Source organism: Eretmochelys imbricata, chromosome 13 (genome assembly GCF_965152235.1).
Source record: "Eretmochelys imbricata isolate rEreImb1 chromosome 13, rEreImb1.hap1, whole genome shotgun sequence".
Lineage (NCBI taxonomy): Eukaryota > Metazoa > Chordata > Testudines > Cheloniidae > Eretmochelys > Eretmochelys imbricata.
The window spans coordinates 31,575,993-31,596,982 of NC_135584.1; the positions used below are offsets into that span (position 1 = coordinate 31,575,993).

Sequence of the window (20,990 nt, forward strand, 5' to 3'; positions counted from 1 at the left end):
GGGTGCTCTGGGGCTGGAGCACCCACGGAAAAAAATTGTGGGTGCTCAACATCCACCAGCCACCCACCAATCAGCTGTTTGGTGCCCCTCCATGCCTCCTGCCTGCCACCGCAGTGGTACAGCAGGGGAAGGGACTCCCAAGGCCAGGCCAGCAGGGCAGGGGCATAGCTGGCACTAGCCTCTAGGCGCTCTGCCTCCCAGACCCTCTGCTCTAAGCGATTAGCCCCCGAGCCAGGGACAGAATCCAGGAGTCCCGACTCCCCCACCCCAGGGCAGCTCAGCCCCCTGCCTTATCTCTTCTCCAAGGCCACAGAACTGCACTCTCGCCCCGTTCCCAGCCTGTCTCCACCCAGCCCAGCAAATCAGCTGCCAGGGCTGTATCGCCTGCCTCCCACAGCAGCACCTGCTGCACTGTGTGCAAGGTTGTGCCGTGGGGCACTGAGCTGCCCAGTGCCCCAGGACCTGGCATGCCCACCATGCTCCTCATGAGGTGAGTGGGGGCCTCCCTGGGGCCTGTCCCAGCAATGGCGTGGTGGGTGCAGGGCTGGGGCGGGAAATCCTGGCTGGCGGTAAAGCTGGGGGGACTGGAGATGGAGAGTTGGGTGTCTGTAAGTACGCTGGGCCCCCCCGTCTCTGGCCAGCTGTGGTTGGGGGGGTCAGTATCTGTAAGTACACTGGCCCCCTCATCTCTGGGCTGTGGTTGGGGGAACAGTATCTGTAAAGATGCTGGGCCCCCCATCTCTGGGCTGTGGTTGGGGGAACAGTATCTGTAAAGATGCTGGGCCCCCCATCTCTGGGCTGTGGTTGGGGGAACAATATCTGTAAGGACGCTGGGCCCCCCCGTCTCTGGGCTGTGGGGGGGCAATATCTGTGAGTACGCTGGGCCCCCTATCTCTGGGCTGGGGGGGCAGTATTTGTGAGTACCCTGGGCCCCCCGTCTCTGGGCTGTGGGGGGCAGTATCTGTGAATACACTGGGCCCCCCGTCTCTGAGCTGTGGGGGGCAATATCTGTGAGTACGCTGGGCCCCCTATCTCTGGGCTGTGGGGGCAGTATCTGTGAGTACGCTGCCCCCCCCTGTCTCTGGGCTGTGGGGGCAGTATCTGTGAGTACCCTGGGCCCCCCGTCTCTGGGCTGTGGGGGGGGGTTCTCTTCGCTCAAAGGCCAGATTGGGACAGCGCTGCTGTCAAGGCAGCTCCTAGCTCAGTTCTACCAGCAACCCAGGGATTCCCAGTGCTGGCAGCCCTGCATGGGCACGGAAGGAGCAGAGCCAGGGGAGGTGCCACCCCCCCCCCCTGCACAGTTGGGTGAGGGGAGAATGTCTGGCTCATCACAGTGTCATAGTCCCTGCACTGCTGGTGGCGAGTCTCCTGCAGCCCAGGTCAGAGGGTCCATTGAGAGCAAGGGGGTGGGTGTCCAAGCCCTGTCTTAGCTGCTGTGGCAGGAACTAGTCTGTGTAGCGCCTGGCACTGTGGAGTGTGTGGGGTGGGGGGGGTGGGGGAGATAGGGCTGCGACTGGTCAGGGCCTGGGGAAAGTTGGTACATGGCAGGATGGGGAAGGGCTGGGATTGGTCAAGGCCCGGGGTGGGGCAGGGCTGGGATTGGTCACGGCGAGATTGGTGCATGGCAGGACTGGGTTCTGATCTCACCGGGGGTCTGACCTACCATCCCGCAGCCCCAGAGCCAGGGCAGGTGAGATGGAGAATGGCCAGGGCACAGCGCAAGCTCCCATAACTGCCTCTTCTGGGGCACGGCCATTTGTCCATCTGGACCGTGGGTATCCAGCCTGGCATCCCCCAGTCCCAAACCTGTGCCTAGTGCGTTGGGGCCAAAAGCACCCCTAAGTTACAAACATACAGGCCCCAGTCTGTGTTGGGTGCTACCCCATCCCCATCCTCTGGCCAGCTGGAATAGTCCTTGCCAGAGAGTATTGATCCCTCTGGTACCGGCGGCAAGGGGGGGAATGAGGCACAGGCTAAGGGACTTGGTCATGGTCACATGGGGCACCTGTGTCAGCTAGGTTTGACCCTGTGCCCCAGGCTGGTGCATGACCTATCCTCTCCAGTCTCCAGTGGGAAGCCCTTGTCCTGTGTGAGCATCTTGGGGTGGAGGGCAAAATCCATCTGTGCCCAAATAGCCTCTGCGGGGAAGGGTCTGTGTGCATGGCGGGGTGCCTGCCATATGGGGGAGGCTGCCTTTTGCCCCAGGCCTCCTGCACTAACCCACTAGACCCCCTCCCTGATCATAACTGGGGCTAGAACCCAGGAGGGACCCAGAGGAGGGCAGCCCCTGTATTGTGTGTGACCTGCCCCGTTCCTCTTTGCAGGCTGGGACTGCTCTGGGTGGTGGTGCCCTGGCACGTGGGCTCCGTGTCCTTTCCCGATGGTGAGTCTTCTGGGGGGATGGTGCCTGCTGGGGTGCAGAGGGAGGGAATCCTGGGACTCGGGGGGCTTAAAATGACTAAGCCCTGTTTGGGGTGCAGGGACAGAGACTCTGATGACTACCCCAGGGCCCGGGGGGAGGGGAGAACTGGGGAGCCCCTGGGGCCAGCTGTGACTGGGGGCAGGATAGGAGATGGGGTGGGCAGAACAACACAGGTGGGGCTGGTGGCAGAGGTGGGAGGCTGGGGCTGGCAGGATGGGGCAGCCCCTGCTGTGAGCACAGCTGGCCCCTGACCTGGAGCAGTAGCCCAGAGAGGGGAGCCGGGGTCCCCCACCTGCCACACTGAGGGGACTAGGCCTCTGGCGCTCTGGAATCCCCTGGCCAGGCATGGTGCTGAGGGGGGTTGGGTGCTGCCCCAGTAACACTGCCAATCCCCCCAGGAGCTGCTCGCACTGAGTGCCGGGGCCGTTACTTCTGGATCTGGCTGGACAAGGCGTTCGTGGGGCAGAGCCGCTGGCGCTATGGGGTCTACAGTGAGTGGGGAGGGGTCACAGGAGGCTTCCTGGCTCTTTGGAGCAGAGGCTGGGGCAAGGTGCAGGCCCATGGGTGGGGGTGGCCTGGGATGGTGCATTGGGGGAGGGGTCATGTGGCGGGGGGGTGCCTGGGCTCAAGGTGCCGGGGGTGGGGCAGGTACTGGTGGGGTCCCAGCTGCTCTCTCCCCCCAGCCGAGTCGGGGCAGTACATCGAGGTGACACAGCAGCTGGCTTCGCAGTGTGGATTCATGGCAGGCACTGACCTCCGTGGGAACCCCCAGATCCGCGTCTCCTTCCTGGCTTGTTCTGTCCTCAACACGGTGAGTGCCCCTGGTGCCCAGGCCTGCCCTCCAGGAGCTGGGGGGCCCATGTGTGACTCCCAGCCCCCACCCCTGTAACTCACTAAACCCTGCTCCCCTGCCAGCACTGGGGAGAGAACCCAGGAGTCCTGCCCAAGCTGGGCAGCTGATACTTGATGTCTGGGTACCAGCGCTGTGCCCCCTGCCCCCAATCTCCAGTGCCGGAGCAGCCCTGAGCTAGGCAGGCTCTAACCTGTAGTCTCTTTTTCCTGGGGGACCCTAGTTTGACCAGGATTTCAGCCTGCAGCTGCGGGTGGAGGTGACAGGCGCTGTGGGGCCCAGCGTCCCCTATGACATGACCATCAACTGCCCCCTGGGAGCCCCCTGGAGCCCCCGGGAAATTGTCTGCGAGGAGAACTACATGGAGGTGAGGGGGGGCCATGGTGGGGGATGGGGTGGTGGGGAGGACTTGTCTCCTAGTAGGGGTTCCTAGGGGCAGGCTCCAGAGCTGCTGGGCGGGGCGATGCTGGGGGCGGGGTTCCCCGCAGGCCCCTGTATGAAGTGATGCTGCCAGAGGGTACCATTGCAAGGTTTCTTTTCCCAGCCTGAGCTGGCCCTGTCCTGTTGCAGGTGTCGGTCCGGCGGGCTGTGCCCGGCATCGCCAGGGAAGTGCTGAATGAGGACTGGATCGCTGCCTGGCCAGTGGTGAGTGGGCTTGGTGCAGCTGTGGCATCATGGTCCCTCTAGCAGCCCCGTACGGTGCCCCAAGTTTGGCATGGGTACCTAGGGAGCAGCGTTGTCTCTGGCACACCCTGCCCACAGAGCAGCAGCAAGCCAGGGCACTTGGCTGTCCTGCCGCCCTATGGCCATGGACTGTGCCAGGTATCGGCCCATCAGCTGCCCAGCAGGTGCAGATTCCCCAGGGCATGGTGGAATCTAAGTGCCCAGTGGGTCCAGCCGGATTGCCCCAGCCATGTAACCTGGTGCCATGGGTATGGTGAGCTGGGCTGGTCCCGACGGGCTGAAGCCCTTAAGCTGACTACAGAGCCATGATCTGTGGAGGAGGATAGCCTAACAGTGCCGGGACCCCTGCTCCCTCCCCAGCATATGGGGGGACTCACCCTTATGTCTCTCCCCTTCGCAGGCCCAGGGGGCGCTGAACCAGGTGTGGCAGGTTGTCTTCCACTTCCAGAATGGCTCCTTGCTCAGCATGCCCGCCACACAGGCCCACAGCATGGGCTATGGGGTCAACACCACGGCCACCCGTGTCCTCTTCCGCACGCCCTACGGCACAGCGCAGAGCGAGATCACCTCAGTGAGGGGGCCTGGTGGGGAGGGCAGGGCATGGTGGCCACAGTGAGGTGTGGCTGGGGGGCGGGGTTGGGGGCACTGTGGGGCCCAGTGGGGTGCGTGGGAGCAAGGTGCACAGTGGGGTGGTTGGGGGGGCACTGTGGGCCCAGTGGGCTGTGTGGGAGCTAGGTGCAGAGTGGGGGGGATGGGAGGGACACCGTGGGCCCAGTGGGGCGGTGTGGGAGCTAGGTGCAGAGTGGGGGGGAGGCTGGGGGGCACTGTGGGCCCAGTGGGGTCCGTGGGAGCTAGGTGCACAGTGGGGAGGCTGGCTGGGGGGACAAGGCTGCTATCAGGAGTCTCTGGGAGCCTGGCTCTTGCTGGCACCAGGTGGCCTCTGGCTACATGGTACGCTCATGCCCAGCCCCTGGTGGGGAAGAAGGAGCAGTCAGGTGCTGATTCAGCAGTGGTCCATGCCAAGGTGCCCCTGGGTCACTGCCAGGGACCAGTCAAACCCGGTCATACCAGGGGTCAGACTCCTGGGCTGGCTGGGGAGGGAGAATGGGGGGGACCCTGATGGAGCCATAGGACCCCTCTCTGCCCCTCCACTGACCCACTCTCCACAGGTGGAGGGGCTGGAGGTGGAAGTGGCCAGGGCGACAGTGTTCTACAAACAGGCCTGGATGATCCTCATGGTGGACACAGCTGTGGCCTGCCCCGTCAGTGAGTCCTGGAGGGAGCCCAGGGCTGGGCCAGCAGGGGCTGCGGGGCGGGAGTGAGGGGCACCAGCAAAGCTGGGGGAGGGAGCCCAGAGCTTGGCTAGCAGGGGGCTGTGGGTCGAGAGTGAGGGGCACCGGGAGAGCTGTGGGGGGGAGGGGGTGGCTCAGGGGACCAGTAGGTGGGGCTCATGGCCCCCTGTCCCTAGATTCCCCCATGGTCAATGCCACGAGCCTGAGCTGGGTGACGCCGCGAATCCTGCCGTCCCTGGTGCTGTGGCCAGAGCAGTACCAAGACGAGGTCCAGATGGGCCTGGATGGTCGTGTGATCGACGTGGGCACTGTCGCACGCAACGGCTACAGCTTCCTGGCAGACTCCAAGCTCATCCACATCGTGGTGCCCATCGGTGCTCCCGGGGGCCTGCTGCAGGTCAGTGCGCAGGTGCCCAGGCATGAGGCAGCAGAGCTGCTGGGCTTGGTCCTGCACTGAGACCCCTGTGACTGATGCTTCCCACTCCCCTGGTGCAAGGGTCCCTGTTCCAAAGAGCTCACAGCCTGCCTAGACAAAGAGGGAAAGTGAGGCCCCCCGGTCACTCAACAGGGCAGAGGCAGAGACGGCAAGAGAACCCAGGAGTCCTGGCCCCCAGCCCCCCCAGCTTTGACCCACTAAACCCCGCCCCCCTCCCTTAGCCGGGATAGACGCCAGGAGTCACAGCATGGCCTGGGGTGGGACGCTGGCCTGGATCTCCAAGCCAAGACCTGTTCCCATTAACTGCTGCTGCCGCCCAGTCTGTGCCCAGGGTGAGAGATGCTGTCAGCCTCCCCCTCCCTGCAGCAGCTTCTCCCAGCACCCCTGGCTCCCCAAAGCTCCTGAGAACTTGGAGCAACGGAGCTCTGGAGCAGGTGCCCCCGCCCTGGTCCATTCCCTCACCCTGTGGGGCTGCAGGTCGGAGCGTGTGTGTGTGCAGGGGAGGGTCAATGGAAGAGCTGGTCCCGGTTGTCCCATGGCTGAGCTCTCTCCTCCCAGGAGGGAGTCAGGGGCCACCCCATGGGGGTGTCACTGCTCCCCCTTCTCCCCACAGAGCGCCCTGGTGGATAATCACTATGGCACCAGGTACAGCATCCACCTGCTGTTGGACCGGCACTGGCAAGGGGATGAAAGTGACCGGACCCGTCACCGCAGCTACCGTCCCATCCGCACCCCCTTCTCCCCACAGACGCCCCGAATCATCGACGGTAGGTGCAGCTCCTGGGATCCTTGTGGCCTGGCCGAGCCCTGCTGCACACGTCCCCAATTCCATGAGAAAAGGGGTGTTCAGGCCGCGCAAGGGAGATCTGGAGATCAGGTTCCCAGGGGAGCTCTGCCTCTCTGATGGCCCGGGGTCTCTGTCCCTGCACCCAGATCATTGTCCCCCCTCTGCAGCGGAAGAGCCCTTTAGCTCCTAACATGGGGGGACCCCTCACCCCACCTGGCGAGAGCTCCCAGGCCCCTGCGAGCTGCCAGCTTTAAAGGAAGTCCCCTTCCACAAGAGCCTTGACCATCCTTTGCCCTGCTGCCCATCCCAGCCCCTGCTCCAGCAGTCAGAGCTGCCACACGGGAACTGGGTCTAGGGGCTGGGTTGGTGTGGGATGGGCGGGGGAACGCTTGTCACTTCTCTGGGCAGAGGGAACCGCCCCGCCCCTGCTTGGTTTTGAATTGTTTGGATTCAGCTCCTCTAACCACCCAAAGGTCAAAATCCCCCATTGGGGTTTGCTCCCTGCCCCCCACGCCCTGTGCTGCTGAGCACAGAGAGACCTCCGGCATCTGAGCTGGAGGGCCGGGGGGTGGGGGGGAGGAGGCGATGGAGATGGCTCCTTCTTAGTCTACAGGGGGGTGGGAGAGGGAGCCCTAGAGATTGACTTTAGTCTAAAATGGGGGGTTAAATGTCCCTTGTCACTCCCCACTCTGGGGAGAGCTTAGCTCCAGAGTCCCTATCTTGGCCTCCTCTCCCCACCTGCCCCCACTGACCCTGCGTTAGACCCTGGCCACCAAGGGGGCTTTGTGAGAGGGGGGAAAAGCCCCATCTTTGTACAGGGAATTACAGCCTTTAGACTGGGTCTGGAGCATGGTCCCTTGACCATGTTGGGCCATAGGCTGAGTGAGCCCCTGGCTTTGCTACTCTGCGCCAGGCCGTCTGGCTGCAGTGCTGCTGTTCCATGCCCCGGCTCTCTAGCGAGTCCAAACTGCCGTTCAGAGCCGGACAGATGCAGGGACACACGTAGCCTTTGACAGGCAGCATTTCTTGGGCCCCTGGAATGCGGCGTTGAGGGAGCCTGGCTTAGTCTGGGAAAGCGAAGCCCATGTGGCCAGCACTCCCTGCCCTGCTTTGCCCAGGCCCCTCGTTCTGTCCGTCTGATGCGCTGGGGGCAGCTGAGTTCTTTACGCTGTGGGTCCCTTAGCTCCACGCAGCCCTGGGCTAATGGGTCTCCATGACAACCTGGCCAGGCCTACCTGCTGCCCACGTGACTCCAGCACCTGGCCCAGACGGGTAGCAATGCAGAGTGAATGGGGAAACTGAGGCATGCAGAGTTTTCATAAAACTATTACAAAAATTCCCACATGCTCACCAGGCAATGTCAGGATGAGCCGCTGCTGGTCTCAGCCGGGCTCATCGCCCTGGGCATGGGGTTGCCAGCCTGGGGTCATGGCTGCTTGGGCTGGGGCACTGGCTGCCTGGGGGAGTGTTCCAGTGAACCCCACCACCCGGTGCACCCCCGTCTCCTCCCCCAGACACCGTGGCAGCACAGCGTTACTTCAAGGTGCGCCTGGGGCACTTCCTGCCCGATGTGGAGCTGGTCTCTGTCTCGGTGGGCGGACGTCCCTTCAGCCACCCTGAGGCCGAGGACCATGGCTTTGACCCCCACGAGGCCCCCAACCCCAATGGCACCAAGGCCTTTGGGCTGAGGGTGCCCTTTGCTGACCCCTTAGTGCAACAGCAGGTAACGGTGGTGGGGCATGGGGTGGTGAGGAGGTGGCATGGGGGGCCAGGGCAGTGGGCTCCTGTGCACATGGAGGGTGGGATAAGCTGCTCTCCTCCACCCTGGTGCTCGGGGGCTGCCCTGCCCATGCAGCAGCTGGCTTGGGGGTGGAGGCTGGCATGGAGGGGGGCAGAAGAGGAGGGTCCCCGTCATCAGGATGCATAGCGCAGAGGTGCCCTGGGGAGGCCCACTTCACTCAGTGCCCCATGGTGTGGGGGCTGCACTAGCCTGCCTGCGGGAGAGCTGCGGGGCTGGGGGGGGAGGAGCGGTTGTCTAGATCCTCAGCCCCACTCTGACCCAGTCTGTCCTCCTGGCAGTACCTGCATGGCCCCCTCAGGCGTTACACTCTGCACCTCAACTACACCCTGCGGCTGCTGCCCACGGGCGAAGCCTTCACCCAGGCAGGGCTCATCACCTGTGATGTCCCAGATGTGGGTGAGTTGGGGGAGGGCCTGGCTGGTCGGGGGGCTGGGGGTGATGTGGGGGACAGTGGGTAGCTGTGTGGGCATGGGCTGGGGTGCTGTGAGTGCAGCGAGGTTGCACGGACAAGCAGAGCCTGGTGTTGGTGTGAGTGGGGGGAAATATGGAGGTCGGGGGATGGGTGGGGTTGGCATGAGTGGCAGGTGTGTGTGGGGGTCCTGTGGCTCTTGGGGTCAGTGGTTCAGTGTCCCTATTCCTCCTGGCCATGGTCTGCAGCTTCCCACATCCCAGTGCAGGGCCTGGCTGAGCCCTTGGCTCTGGGCTGCTCAGAGTGACTGGACCCATATTTAACCCCTTCTGCTCCTGCTAGTGCTCCCCAGCTTCCAGGGCTCCTGTGAGGCTGGGGCACTGGCCCTGCTGATGACCCACGGGACACTGGACCGGTTCTGGATTCCCTATGTTGGGGAGCGGCCCCTGAGCCAGCTGGCTGCCCCCCACAGCTACAGAGTCTCCGATGATGGTCACCATTTCCACCTGGCTGTCCCCCTTCTGGCGGCTGGGCTGGCGTATGAGGTAGGTGGAGGAGCTGGGGGGTGGGGAGGGGCAAGAGCAGTGGGGAAGGAGGATGGAAAATGTTCTGGTGGGGGTTGCAGTTCTCCTGGGAGGGAGCAAGAAAAAAGGCTGCCGGCCACCTACTCTCAACTGGGGACAGCCACGTGTTCCCGTTGCTCTCCGAACACATGAGCTGCTCAGACTGCAATGGGCGAGCTTTCAGTCTGCAAACTCAGCTGCCCTGGGATGGAGCTGTTCCTCAGGAATTTGTCCGGGAAAAGTCAAAGCCAGTCATTTCCTCCTGACTTCTCCATCCTGGGTATGGAACAGCAGCATTTTCTAGAATTCAAAATGACCCATTTTTTCCTGGTGCAAAACTTTTTTGGAACTTTCATTTTGTGAGAAATTTTCAAACTGTTGAACTTTCCTGTGGCCTGGACACCCCAGCTCCAGCCGGTCTCCTCCGGACACAGTCTTTCAGCTGGGAACCCAGGGCAAAACCTGGGCAAAGACTTTCTCAGCCCCGACGCTTGCTGTCTTGGAGAAGCAGTAAGAAAACGGGTGAAGCCCCCTCATTTCTAACCCAGACCAATCACAAAGACCAAAACACTTGGGCTGGTTCAGGAACATTTAAATTTCTTAAATGTTTGGGACAAGTTGTCCCAGATTTTCCCACAAACTGTCACTTCTGACAAACTATCCCCGGTCCCATTTGTAGCTGGGGAGAGGGAACTGGCTTCAACAGGCACAATAGCCACCTGCTACCCCTCGGTGGAACCACATGAGAAAAGGGTGACTGTTGCCGTTCATGCCACCCAACGCAGCTTCTGTCTCTCGAGAGCCTCGCTGTAGCAACAAAGAGATTCCCTGGCTTATCTCTGGGATCTGGGTGTCCTGATGTGCCATCATAGAATCATAGAAACGTAGGACTAGAAGGGATGTCGATAGGTCACTAGACCAGTCTCCTGCACTGAGACAGAACCAAGTATTATTGAGACCATCCCTGACAGGTGTTTGTCTAACCTGCCCTTAAAAATTTCCAGTTTCCACAACCTCCCTGGGTAATTTATTCCAGTGCTTAACCACCCCGACAGGAAGTTTTTCCTAATGTCCAACCTAAACCTCCTTTGCTACAATTTAAGCCCATTGCTTCTTGTCCAGTCCCCAGTGGTCAGGGAGAACAATTTATCACCCTCCTCCTTGTAACAACCTTTTATGTGCTTGAAGACACTTATGTCCCCATCAGTCTTCTCTTTCCCAGACTAAACACACCCAATTTTTTCAGTCTTCCCTCATAAGCCATGTTTTCGAGACCTTTAATCATTTTTGTTGCTCTTCTCTGGACTCTCTCCAATTTGCCCACATCTTTCCGAAGTGTGGCGCCCAGAACTGGACACAATACTCCAGTTGAGACTGTATCAACGCGGGGTAGAGCGGAAGAATTACTTGTCGTGTCTTGCTTACTACACTCCTGCTAATACATCCCAGAATGATTGCTTTTTTGTAACCGTATTACATTGTTGACCCATTTCAATTTGTGATCCAGTACAACCCCCAGATCCCTTTCTGCAGTACAGTACTCCTTCCTAGGCAGTCATTCACCATTTTGTATGTGTGCAACTGATTGTTCCTACCTAAATGGAGTAATTTGCATTTGTCCTTATTGAATTTCATCCTATTTACTTCAGACCATATCTCCAGTTTGTCCAGATCATTTTGAATTTTAATCCTATCCTCCAAAGCCTTTGCAACCCCTCCCAGCTTGGCATTGTCCGCAAACTTTATAAGTGTACTCTCTATGCCATTATCTAAATCATTGATGAAGATATTGAACAGAACCGGACCCAGAACTGATCCCTGTGGGACCTCACTCGTTATGCCCTTCCAGCATTACTGTGAACCACTGATAACTACTCTCTGGGAATGGTTTTCCAACCAATTATGCACCCACTTTACAGTAGATTCGTCTAGGCTATACTTCCCTTGTTTTTTTATGAGAAGGTCATGTGAGACAGTATCCAAAGCCTTCCTACTGCTTCCCCCTGTCCACAAGGCTTGTAACCCTGTCAAAGAAGGACATTAGGTTGGTTCAACATGATTTGTTCTTGGCAATTCCGTGTTGACTGTTCCTATCTTCTAGGTGCTTACAAATAGAATGTTTGATGATTTGCTCTATTATCTTTCTGGGTGCGGAAAGCTGACTGGTCTGTAAAGCCTGGGTTGTCCCTGTTCCCCTTTTTATAGCTAGTGTGACAGGGTCAGGCCAGATGGCTATAGGAGAGTAATAGAAGGCAGATGTATTAGCCCCAGGCTAAGTAGGTCCCTTTTCCTACTTAGTGAAGGTTCCAGAACAATCAGGAACCTTCTGGAGACAATTAAGACAGGCTGATTAGAACACTTGCAGCCAATCAAGAAGCTGCTAGAATCAATTAAGAAAGGCTAATCAGGGCACCTGGTTTTAAAAAGGAGCTCACTTCAGTTTGTGGTGTGCGTGCGAGGAGCTGGGAGCAAGAGGCACTAGGAGCTGAGAGTGAGAACGCGGACTGTTGGAGGACTGAGGTGCACAAGCATTATCAGACACCAGGAGGAAGGTCCTATGGTGAGGATAAAGAAGGTGTTGGGAGGAGGCCATGGGGAAGTAGCCCAGGGAGTTGTAGCTGTCGCACAGCTGTTCCAGGAGGGACTCTAGACAGCTGCATTCCACAGGGCCCTGGGCTGCAACCTGGAGTAGAGGGCCGGCCCAGGTTCCTCCCAAATCCTCCCAGCTCCTGGTCAGACACAGGAGGAGTCAACCTGGACTGTGAATTCAGAAAAACGACCAAGCTGAGGGCTGCCGTGAAGCTCCAAGGCGAGCAAATCTGCCAATAAGCGCAAGACCCACCAAGGTAGAGCAGGAACTTTGTCACACTAGGTACTATATTTACTCTTTTCCAGCCCTCAACTATGTCTCCCGTTCTCCAAGATAATCGATAATTGCTCAGAGATCTCTTCAGCCAGTTCCTTAAGTATTCTAGGAGGTGTTTCATCAGGCCCTCCTGACTTGAAGACATTCTCACTTGTTCTTTTCCTCTTTTAGCCTCAGATCCTACCCCATTTACACTGATGTTCACTATGTTAGTTGTCTGGTCACGGCTAACGTTTTTGGTGAAAATTTTAGCCATTACTGCATTTTTCTGTCATTGTCTTTCCCTCCTCATTGAGTAACGAGCCTACCCTGTCCTTGGTCTTCCTCTTGCTTCCCATGTATTTGTAAAATGCTTTCTTGTTACCATTTATATCATGAGTTAGTTTAATCTCAGATTTTGCCTTGACCTTTCTAATTTTGTCCCTACATACCTGTAATGTTCTTTATATTCATCCTTTGTAATTTGACCTAGTATCCACTTCATGTGTGACTTTCTTTTTGAGTTTCATGTCACTGAAGATCTCCTGATTAAGCCAGGGTGGCTTCTTACCATACTTCCTATCTTTCCCACGTTCTGGTATAGTTTGCTCTTTTGGCCTTAATAACGTCTCTTTAAAAATGTGTCAACTCTCCTGAATTCTTAGACTTAGACTTGCTTCCCATGGAATCTTACCTATCACTTCTCTGCGTTTGCTGAAGTCAGGGTCAGCCTTCTTGAAGTCCATTGTCTTTATTCTGCTGTTTTCTCTCCTACCATTCCTTAGAATCATAAACTCTGTCATTTCATGATGACTTTCACCCAAGCTGCCTTTCACCTTCAAATTCTCAGCCTTGTCAGAATCACATCTAGAATAGCCTCTCCCCTAGTTGCTTCCTCCACTTTCTTTAATAAAAAGTTGTATCCCTTGCATTCCAAAAACTTGGATAATCTGTGCCTTGCTGTGTTATTTTCCCAACAGATGTCTGGGTAGCTGAAGTCCCCCATCACCACCAAGTCCTGTGTTTTGGATGATTTTGTTAGTTATTTAAAAAAAGCCTCAGCCACCTCTTCGTCCTGGTTCGGTGGTCTGTTGTAGACCCCTGCCCTGACATCACCCTTGTTCTTCACCACTTTGATCCTTACCCAGATACTTATCTGGTCTGCCTCCCACTTCTATCTCAACCTCAGTGCAAACATATACATCTTGGATATACAAGGCAACACCTCCTCCGCATTTTCTCTGTCTGTCCTTCCTGAACAAGCTGTACCCTTCTATATCAGCATTCCAGTCATGGGAATTATCCAACCAAGTCTCTGATGCCAGTTATGTTGTAATTGTGAGTACTCACTAGTATTTCTAGTTCTTCCAGTTTATTCTCCATACTTCTTGCATTCGGATACAGACATCACAGGTGTTCATTAGATTTCCCCTCAATATCCCTTCTTGTCTGTCCTTTGCTCCTCTATGATTGTCCATGTTTCCCCCAGATTCCAACCCTTCACCCATAGCTCCATGTTCTGGACTTACCCATGGGCTTTTGTCTCCTGCCCTTGTCGAATCTAGTTTAAAGCCCACCTACCAGGTTAGCCAGTTTGTATCTGAAGATACTCTTCCCCTTCCTGGATAGGTGGACCCCATCTGTGCTCAGCAGTCCTTCTGAGATCGGGATCTCATGGTTGAGGAAGCCGAAGCCTTCCTGGTGACACCGTCCGCTCAGCCATGTATTGCCCTTCAGAATGTGTCTGTCTCTGCCCAGGCCCCTGCCCTTGCACAGAAAGATAGATGAGAACCGCACCTGCACCCCAAAGTCCTTCACTTTCCCTCCCAGAGCCCTGTAATCACTCTGGATCTGCTCTAGGTCATACCTGGCAGTATTGTTAGTGCCCACATGGATGAGCAGCCAGGGTTAGTAGTCAGAGGGCCTTGGCAATTCCTCCATAACGTCTCAGGTACGGGCCCCTGGCAGGCAGCATACCTCCTGAGATGCCAGGTCAGGCCAGCAGATGAATGCCTCTGTCCCACTTAAAAGGCAATCACCGAACATCACCACCCTTTGATTCCTCTTGGGAGTGGTGGCTGCAATCCTTGCAGCCTTGGCCTCCTTCACCGTTGCGGGGGATTCCTCATCCTTTTTTGCCAGCGCAGAATACTGGTTTGTCATCTCTATGGCTGCAGGATTGGGAGCCAGAGTGGAGCACTGCCTGCTGCCAGAAGTAACTAACAGCCAGATTTCTCCCTGTGAAGGAGCTGTTTCCTCCTGCCCTGGTGGTGCTACTGAAGTCCTCTCCAGCTGATTTCTTTGTCAGAGTTGGAGGTTTCCATATGCATGTTTTCAAGGAATTCCTTGTATGCACGGATGCTTCTCAACCTAGCCACCTCCTCCTGTAGCTCTCCAACCTGTATCTTGAGAGGCATCTCTCCCCAGCTTGGCTTTCTATGACAGACCACAGTCTCTGCAAATCCACACCAAGGCCTGGGTAGTGGCACCCATTGCTGGGTTCTCTGTCTGGACACAAGTACAGGTGGAGGAGACAGGAGCAGTGTTGGCACCGATGACGCGGCCTTTCCGAGCCATAGCTGTATTCTTTCTCCCTCTGAAACTCCCCTGTTCGCCAGCTCTCCTTGGTCACTTAGCACCTGCCTTTGAACCCTTCTGCCCCCCTGCATCGAGGGCTGCATGAAGTGATACCTGCCCCTGCCCCACTGTGTCGTGGAGGATGGGCAAAATCCAGCATGCAAACTCATTTCCTCTGAGTGGGGAGTGACTCCAAGTCACACAAAGCAGCCAGTCTCTGCCTACAGCATGGCTCCTCCGAGAACAGGGGCGAAGGGGCTGGTGACCCATAGAATAGGTAGGGGGCCTGGCACCATGGGGACTGGGCTAACCTGCTCATCCAGCTCTCGCTGGAGTTCTGGCTGGCTGCCTGCCTCCTTGGTCCCAGCCTACCTCGTGTCTTCTCCTGCCCTCCTGCTCTCAGGACGCATGGGGGCAGGAGCCAGCTCAAGCACTAGTGATGCTTGACCTCTCCCAACCCCAGGGCTCTGCTGGGACCTGGTGAGGAGGGCTTCTGGCTGGTGCTCGGTCCCCAGGTCACTCTCACACACTATCATACCCCCAGAGCATCTCCCTCCAAGGGCTGACGGCTCGGCTGGATTTCTCCTTGCGGGACAACAAGACTCACTCAGTCCTAGCTTCCTTTGCTGTTGTCTGCACCTTCCCCACTGGGCAGTTGCTGGGTGAGTGCCTGGGTGGAGACCCCTGCCAGAAGCATGGGATGTCCCCTGTGGGGGTGCGTAGGGGGTGCTTCTGGGCCGTAGATTCCACTGGGGTGAAGCGATCAGTGGCATGGGCATCCCTTCTCCTCTAGATCTGGCTCAGCCAGTGAGGCCTGGCTGAGATTCCTTAACCCACCTCCTCCGCAGCCATTGGCCACACATCCTGACCCCAGCCTTGCCCCCAGCCCCACCCCGTGGGGAATGGCTGCCCCATGTGGGATTGGAGATCCACACTGGTCACAGGGTACAGACCCCTCCTGCACTGACCACCCCATGCATGGGATTTGGGGGGCAGCAGAGGGCTCTGAGAGCCTCATGCTCACCCAGTAGCTCCTGCTGGGAGAATAAGGGGTGATGGTGGGGTCTCTAGAGGGGTCTAGGCCTGATCCTGACTCTTTCTTTCCCCCCTTCCTGGGCACAGTGTGCCTGCCCAATGGCACCTTGGTGGCTACGGTGCTGAGCCTGGACACCAAGCCTGCACTTGACCCGCGCAGGACCCACCTGAGGGACCCAGGCTGTGGGCCAGTGGCCTCCGATTCCTCGCGGGCCCTCTTCTTCTTCTCTCTGTCCTCCTGTGGGACCACACGGCGGGTGAGCCCCCCATGGGACGTACTTTCCCCTTGGGGATGGGGAGGGCTGGCAGCTGGTGGCTGAGACTGGGGAGGAGCATCTGGTGACAGGAGGGTGGGTCTGATGCTGTAGGGCCCTGAAACTCTTGCTTAACCGTGGTCTCATGCTGAGCTTGCTGGGATGGTGGCAGGGCTTTGCCATGGGGTGACAGCAGGGTGGTGGTGCAGGCTGGGTGTCTGTAAAGCAAGCCATCTGGAGTGCAGAGTGATGTGGGGTGCAGGACCTCCCCTCCAGCCCCACCAAAGCCAGAGGCCAGCCAAGATGGCTGGATTCGCTCTCCTCAGTCCCTGTGTCTTAGCTGAGCCAAGCCCCATTGCCCAGAGAGATGTGTGTGCTCCTAATGCAAAGGGGGCAGGTAGACCTGGGAGCGCACCAGAAGCTGTGACTCCATGGGGCTGGCATTTCTAGTGGACTGGATTTTACTAGGATTTGGGTGCTGAGTTCCCAGGGGTGGGGGAAGCCCAAGGAATCCCAGCCTTCCTTGCTGCTGTGTCTGCCCTCTGACCCTCAGTCTCTCCTGCACAGTTTGAAGGAGGCTACCTGGTGTATGAGAATGAGGTGACCTTTATGCCTGAGGGGGTCCCAGCCACATCCCCCATCATCACCCGGGACTCATGGTACAGGTGAGGGCCAGCTCTGGGGCTGGGAGGGGTGTCCTGGCAGCCGATGGCAACTGGCTTGAGAGCTCCAAAGTTCCCACCCACCTGGCTAAGCCAGCATATCCCTCTGCAGGCTGACTCTGCGCTGCCGCTATCCCTTGACAGAGACGCTCTGGGTCTCGGCCCGGCGGCAGCTGGGGGAGGATGTGGCATCAGTGCCCCACCGACCTGTGGGTTGAGGTAAGTGACACCCCCCAGGCACTTGCTTGGATCCATCCACCCAATGGGCAGGCCTTCCTCAGTGCCCATACCCCTCTGTGGCCTGGGAAGGTGGCTCCCAGTCTAGGGAGCCGGGGACACCTGGGGCAGGGTATATCTGCCTCTGCTGCACTGCAGCTGGGAGCAAGCTAGCATGCTAGAAAATCGCCATGTGGCCGCTGCGGCTCTGGCAGAGACTAGCCCCGAGCTCAGAGCCAGTGGGTCAGGTGACGTGAGAGCGGAGCTCTTGTCCAAGCTGCAATGGCCACACGGCTGTTTTTAGCACACTAGCGTGAGTGGATCTAGCGCAAGTCTCCGCTCAGGCTGGGCGGCTCGCTCCCAGGTGCAGTGTAGACACTTCCAGAGCTCCCCTGGAGCTCTGCCCTGTTCAGGCAGGACTCCTGGAGAGTTAGGCACACAGAGGGTCGCGCTGCTCCATGCCCTGGTGTTTGCCTTGTAAGCCTCAGGAGGAGAGCCTAGCAGGGGAGGCCAGACAAGGTGTGAGCAGGTTGACTGGCCAGTCTCCTAGCCCTGCCCTAGAGCGGGCCACTTCCTTCTCCCTGCTCTGGAACTCTTCACGTGCTCCGCCCCGTCACCGCGAGCCACGCCTACCAGCTCCCTGACTGCAAGGAGTCAGGAGTGACACCTATTGGCTGGGCTCCCAGCATCCTCTGGGGCACAGGTCTGCCAGGCGGGGGTGCTAGTCTCCCACTCTGGGCTCCAAGGTGCAGTCACAAAGTTAGCCCCATGTCACAGCCTGACCTCCAGCAGGTGCTCAGTATCCCGCGGCAGGGTGCAGATGGCAGAGCCCCTGAGAGTGGGTCCCATGGCCCCCACCAGCCTGGCAGTGCCCATCACTGTGCTGCTTCCTCCCATGCAGTCCCTGCAGCCCCAGGGCTGGCCCCACTTTTGATCTGTCTCTTTCCTTGCAGGTGTGTGGGAATGGCAGACTCCAGGCCTAACTCATGGCCCTTGGGCCTGGCAGCACTGGGCAACTGGCTCCCAGCTCGCCAAGCTGTTAACAAAATAAACTCTCCTTGGGCCTCAGACCTTTGGCTCTAGTACCTTTTTTAATGAAGGTGAGGGGGGTGGCAAGGACCACCAGATATCTCCCCAAGCTAACAGGGTCATCGGGCTATAGAGGCTAGCAGGGTCAATCTCACCTTGACTCAGTGCACCGCATGGCTTGGAACACTTGGGACTCCATCTGCGCAAGGGGTTAACAAGCCAAGCCAGCTCTGAGCCCACCCATATGGCTGAGCCAACATCCCTGAGCTGACCAGAGCAGCCTCTACCTTGGGCTGCCCTGTACCAGGCCTGGGGGTTGTCCAGAGCTCCTCATCTAGCTCTCTCCCTTGCAGCTTGACCCCAGCCATGGGGGTGGGGGGATGCAGAGTACCCACCCAGCCCTAGCTTTGCCTTAGCGGTGGGCCGGGGTAACTTCCTCAGTAGCTGCCGACACGAGCACTTAATGCCAGCTGGGGAGCAGTCAGGAGGGACCGATGCCTGATGGTGCAGGGGGAACTAAAGCTGTCCGTGTCCTGGAAAGTGCTTGGCACCGTACAAAGGCCAGGCCCCAGGGATGGCTGGGGCTGGGGAGAGGGGTGCTCCCAACTCCTAGCTAGGAGTTGAGTGCTTGCTGCAAACAGCGGCAGCTAACGGGCGTTTCAAAGGGCATAGCTGCAGCCTGTGCTTGGAGGGAGCAGGACTGGGGAGCGCTGTGTGCAGTTCGCCTGGGGGTTGTTTGGGGAAACTGTTTGCTTGTTCTCTGCATACTGGGGGCGTAGCTGGGCCATGGCCCCTGAGTAAGCCCGGTGCCTTGCTAAGGCCGCTTGGCGCTCAGCCTTGGAGCTCTGATCAGCCCGCTTGTCTGACATCTCCCTGAGGCGACGTCTCCACGGCGCACCGCGTGTAGTGTACATGGAGCCCCACTGCAGTGAAAAGCACACCACAGCCCCCCAAGGGGCAGCTTACACACAGAGTTGCCAACTTTGTACTCCCACAAAATGGAACACCCGTGCCCCGCCCCCTCGGCCAGGCCCCGCCCACTGGCGCCCTTCCCCCCTCTCTGTCGCTCCCTCTCCCCACCCTCGCTCGTTCTCAGGGGGTTGCAGGGGGGAAGGGCTCCAGGCTGAGGCAGCGAGTTGGGATACGGGAGGGAGGGGTCTGGGATGGGGCCAGGGATGAGGGGTTTAGCATAGGGGAGGGGGCTCCGGTCTGGGGAGTGGAGCTGATGGGTTTGGGGTATGCGAGGGGGCTCCGGGCTGAGGCAGGGGGCTGGGGTGGGGGAGGGGGTATGAGCGCTGGGCTGGGGCCAGAAATGAGGGGTTGGGTGGGGTGGTGGGGGCGGGGCAGGTGTTACGGGCGGTGGGGTGGGGAGGGGGCGAGGCGGAGAGCGTGTTACGGGCAGTGGGGAGGGGTGGTGGGGGCGGGGCGGGTGTTATGGGTGGTGGGGTCGGTAGTGAGGAGGGGGCGGGTGTTACGGGCAGTGGGGAGGGGACGGGGCGGGGCTAACTGGCAGTGGGAAGGGGGCGGGGCGAGGGTAACGGCTATCGGGGGAATGGGCGGGGTGAGCGGCACGCTTTGTCTGTGTCCCCGCCCGGCGCCGGGCCCCGCGCGCACGCCACCCGTCCGTCATCCTCGCGCTGGTCGCAAAGGGAGCGAGGCGGCCCGGTCCCGCCCCGCCCCGCCCGGAGCCAGCGCGCAGGCGCAGAGCAGCGCGGCCGGCGGGCCCGGCAGGTGCGGTGGCCCCTCGGCGCGGCCCGAGCCGTGACGGCCCCTGCTGCCATGGAGGGCCGCTGGGGCCTCGCCAGGGCCTGCTGCTCCCTGCTGGCCGCGCTCTGCGCCCTGCGCTGGGCCGACGCCAGCAGCGGCCAGGTAGGTGCTGACCGAGCGGGCCTGAGGCCATCGAGCGGGGTGAGGGCGAGGGGTCCGGGGCTCCCCCTCGCCGGTCAGGGGAGAGTGAGCCCGGGGGGAGCCGGGGCCCGCCGTCCCTCGGCGGGGAGGGGAGTTAGCTCTGGCGGGGCGTGGGGGCGCCGGCGCCGTCTGGGGCGCAGGCTGAGGGTGTTGCGATGATGCCGGTAGGCGCTAGGTGGTGGGGGCCGATCCCAGGGGGACTGGCTGGGTGGTTCTGTTCCCGGGGGTCCGGGAACTGGGGTGGCCAATGGGCTCTCTCAGCATTTTTGAATCTGCCCTGGAAAAGTTGGTGTTTCCTTCATGGGAAGAAATTGAGAGAAAATTAATGGAAAAGGATGATTCCCCCCCCCCCCCCCCGTGTGATTTCCTTTGTGCGGGTAGTTGCTTGAAGGTATTTTAGCACAGGATGTGAGGAATTGGGCTTAATTTCTCAGCTGGTTAAGTACTTTAGGTTAGTACTGCTTTGATCGTAAAATAATATATCTATTTCTATGTTTTTGTACGTATGCGAGTATAGGAGAATATATTTTACAGCAGTGGTTCTCAACCAGGGAGGGGTACGTGTATTGCTGGGGGTACACAGAAGTCTTCCAGGAGGTACATCAACTCCTCTAGATAGCTGCCTAGTTTTATAATAGGTATATGAAAAGCACTAGCAAACTCAGTACAAAGTAGAATGTCGGACAGACAATGACTTGTTTATACTGCTCTATACTATATACTGAAATGTAAGTACATTATTTATATTCCAGTTGACTTATTTTATGATTATATGGTAAAAAGGAGAAAGTAATCAATTTTTCAGTAACAGTGTGCTGTGACACTTTTATATTTTTGTCTGATTTTATAAGCAAGTAGTTTCTTAGTGAGGTGAAACTTGAGGGTATGCAAGACAAATCCAACTTGTGAAAGGGGTACAGTGGTCTGGAAAGCTTGAGAGCCACTGTTTCAGAGAATAGCTAGAGAGGCAAGGTAGGTGAAGTAATCTCTTTTGTTGCAGCAACATTGCATAGAACAGAGGATACGTTTTTTTCAAAATGTTTTGCTAATGAGAGGCCCAGCACTCATAGTTGAAGTTCGTAGCTCCTGACACTTACTTTGCGCTCTTTTGAATGTCCGATTGCTTATTTAGGGGACTAAGTGGAAGAATAGCTTTTTTGCACTTTTTCCCATTCTGGTGTGAGGAAGAACTTCTTCATAAAATATCCACAAGGTCACCT

The 20,990-nt window shown here is 58.3% G+C and overlaps 2 protein-coding genes across 2 annotated transcripts in view; both read left to right on the forward strand.

Annotated features, from left to right (window-relative positions):
• Positions 1-476: 476 nt before the first annotated feature.
• On the forward strand, positions 477-17,816 carry LOC144273815 (uncharacterized). Its single transcript, XM_077832519.1, has 18 exons — positions 477-490; positions 2,325-2,383; positions 2,821-2,913; positions 3,106-3,233; positions 3,496-3,639; positions 3,843-3,917; positions 4,357-4,527; positions 5,126-5,222; positions 5,425-5,645; positions 6,298-6,451; positions 7,986-8,194; positions 8,551-8,668; positions 9,024-9,226; positions 15,211-15,328; positions 15,789-15,958; positions 16,523-16,620; positions 16,730-16,826; positions 17,787-17,816. Exons 1-18 carry the CDS (start codon positions 477-479, stop codon positions 17,814-17,816), a joined length of 2,199 nt encoding a protein of 732 aa, XP_077688645.1.
• Positions 17,817-19,531: 1,715 nt separating this feature from the next.
• MMP24 (matrix metallopeptidase 24) overlaps positions 19,532-20,990 on the forward strand; it is a 158,393-nt gene continuing 156,934 nt past the window's right edge. Inside the window, exon 1 of the mRNA XM_077832571.1 lies at positions 19,532-19,731. Within this exon, the coding sequence (XP_077688697.1) occupies positions 19,642-19,731 (90 nt within the window). The 5' untranslated portion in view covers positions 19,532-19,641. The remainder of the gene's footprint in view (positions 19,732-20,990) is intronic.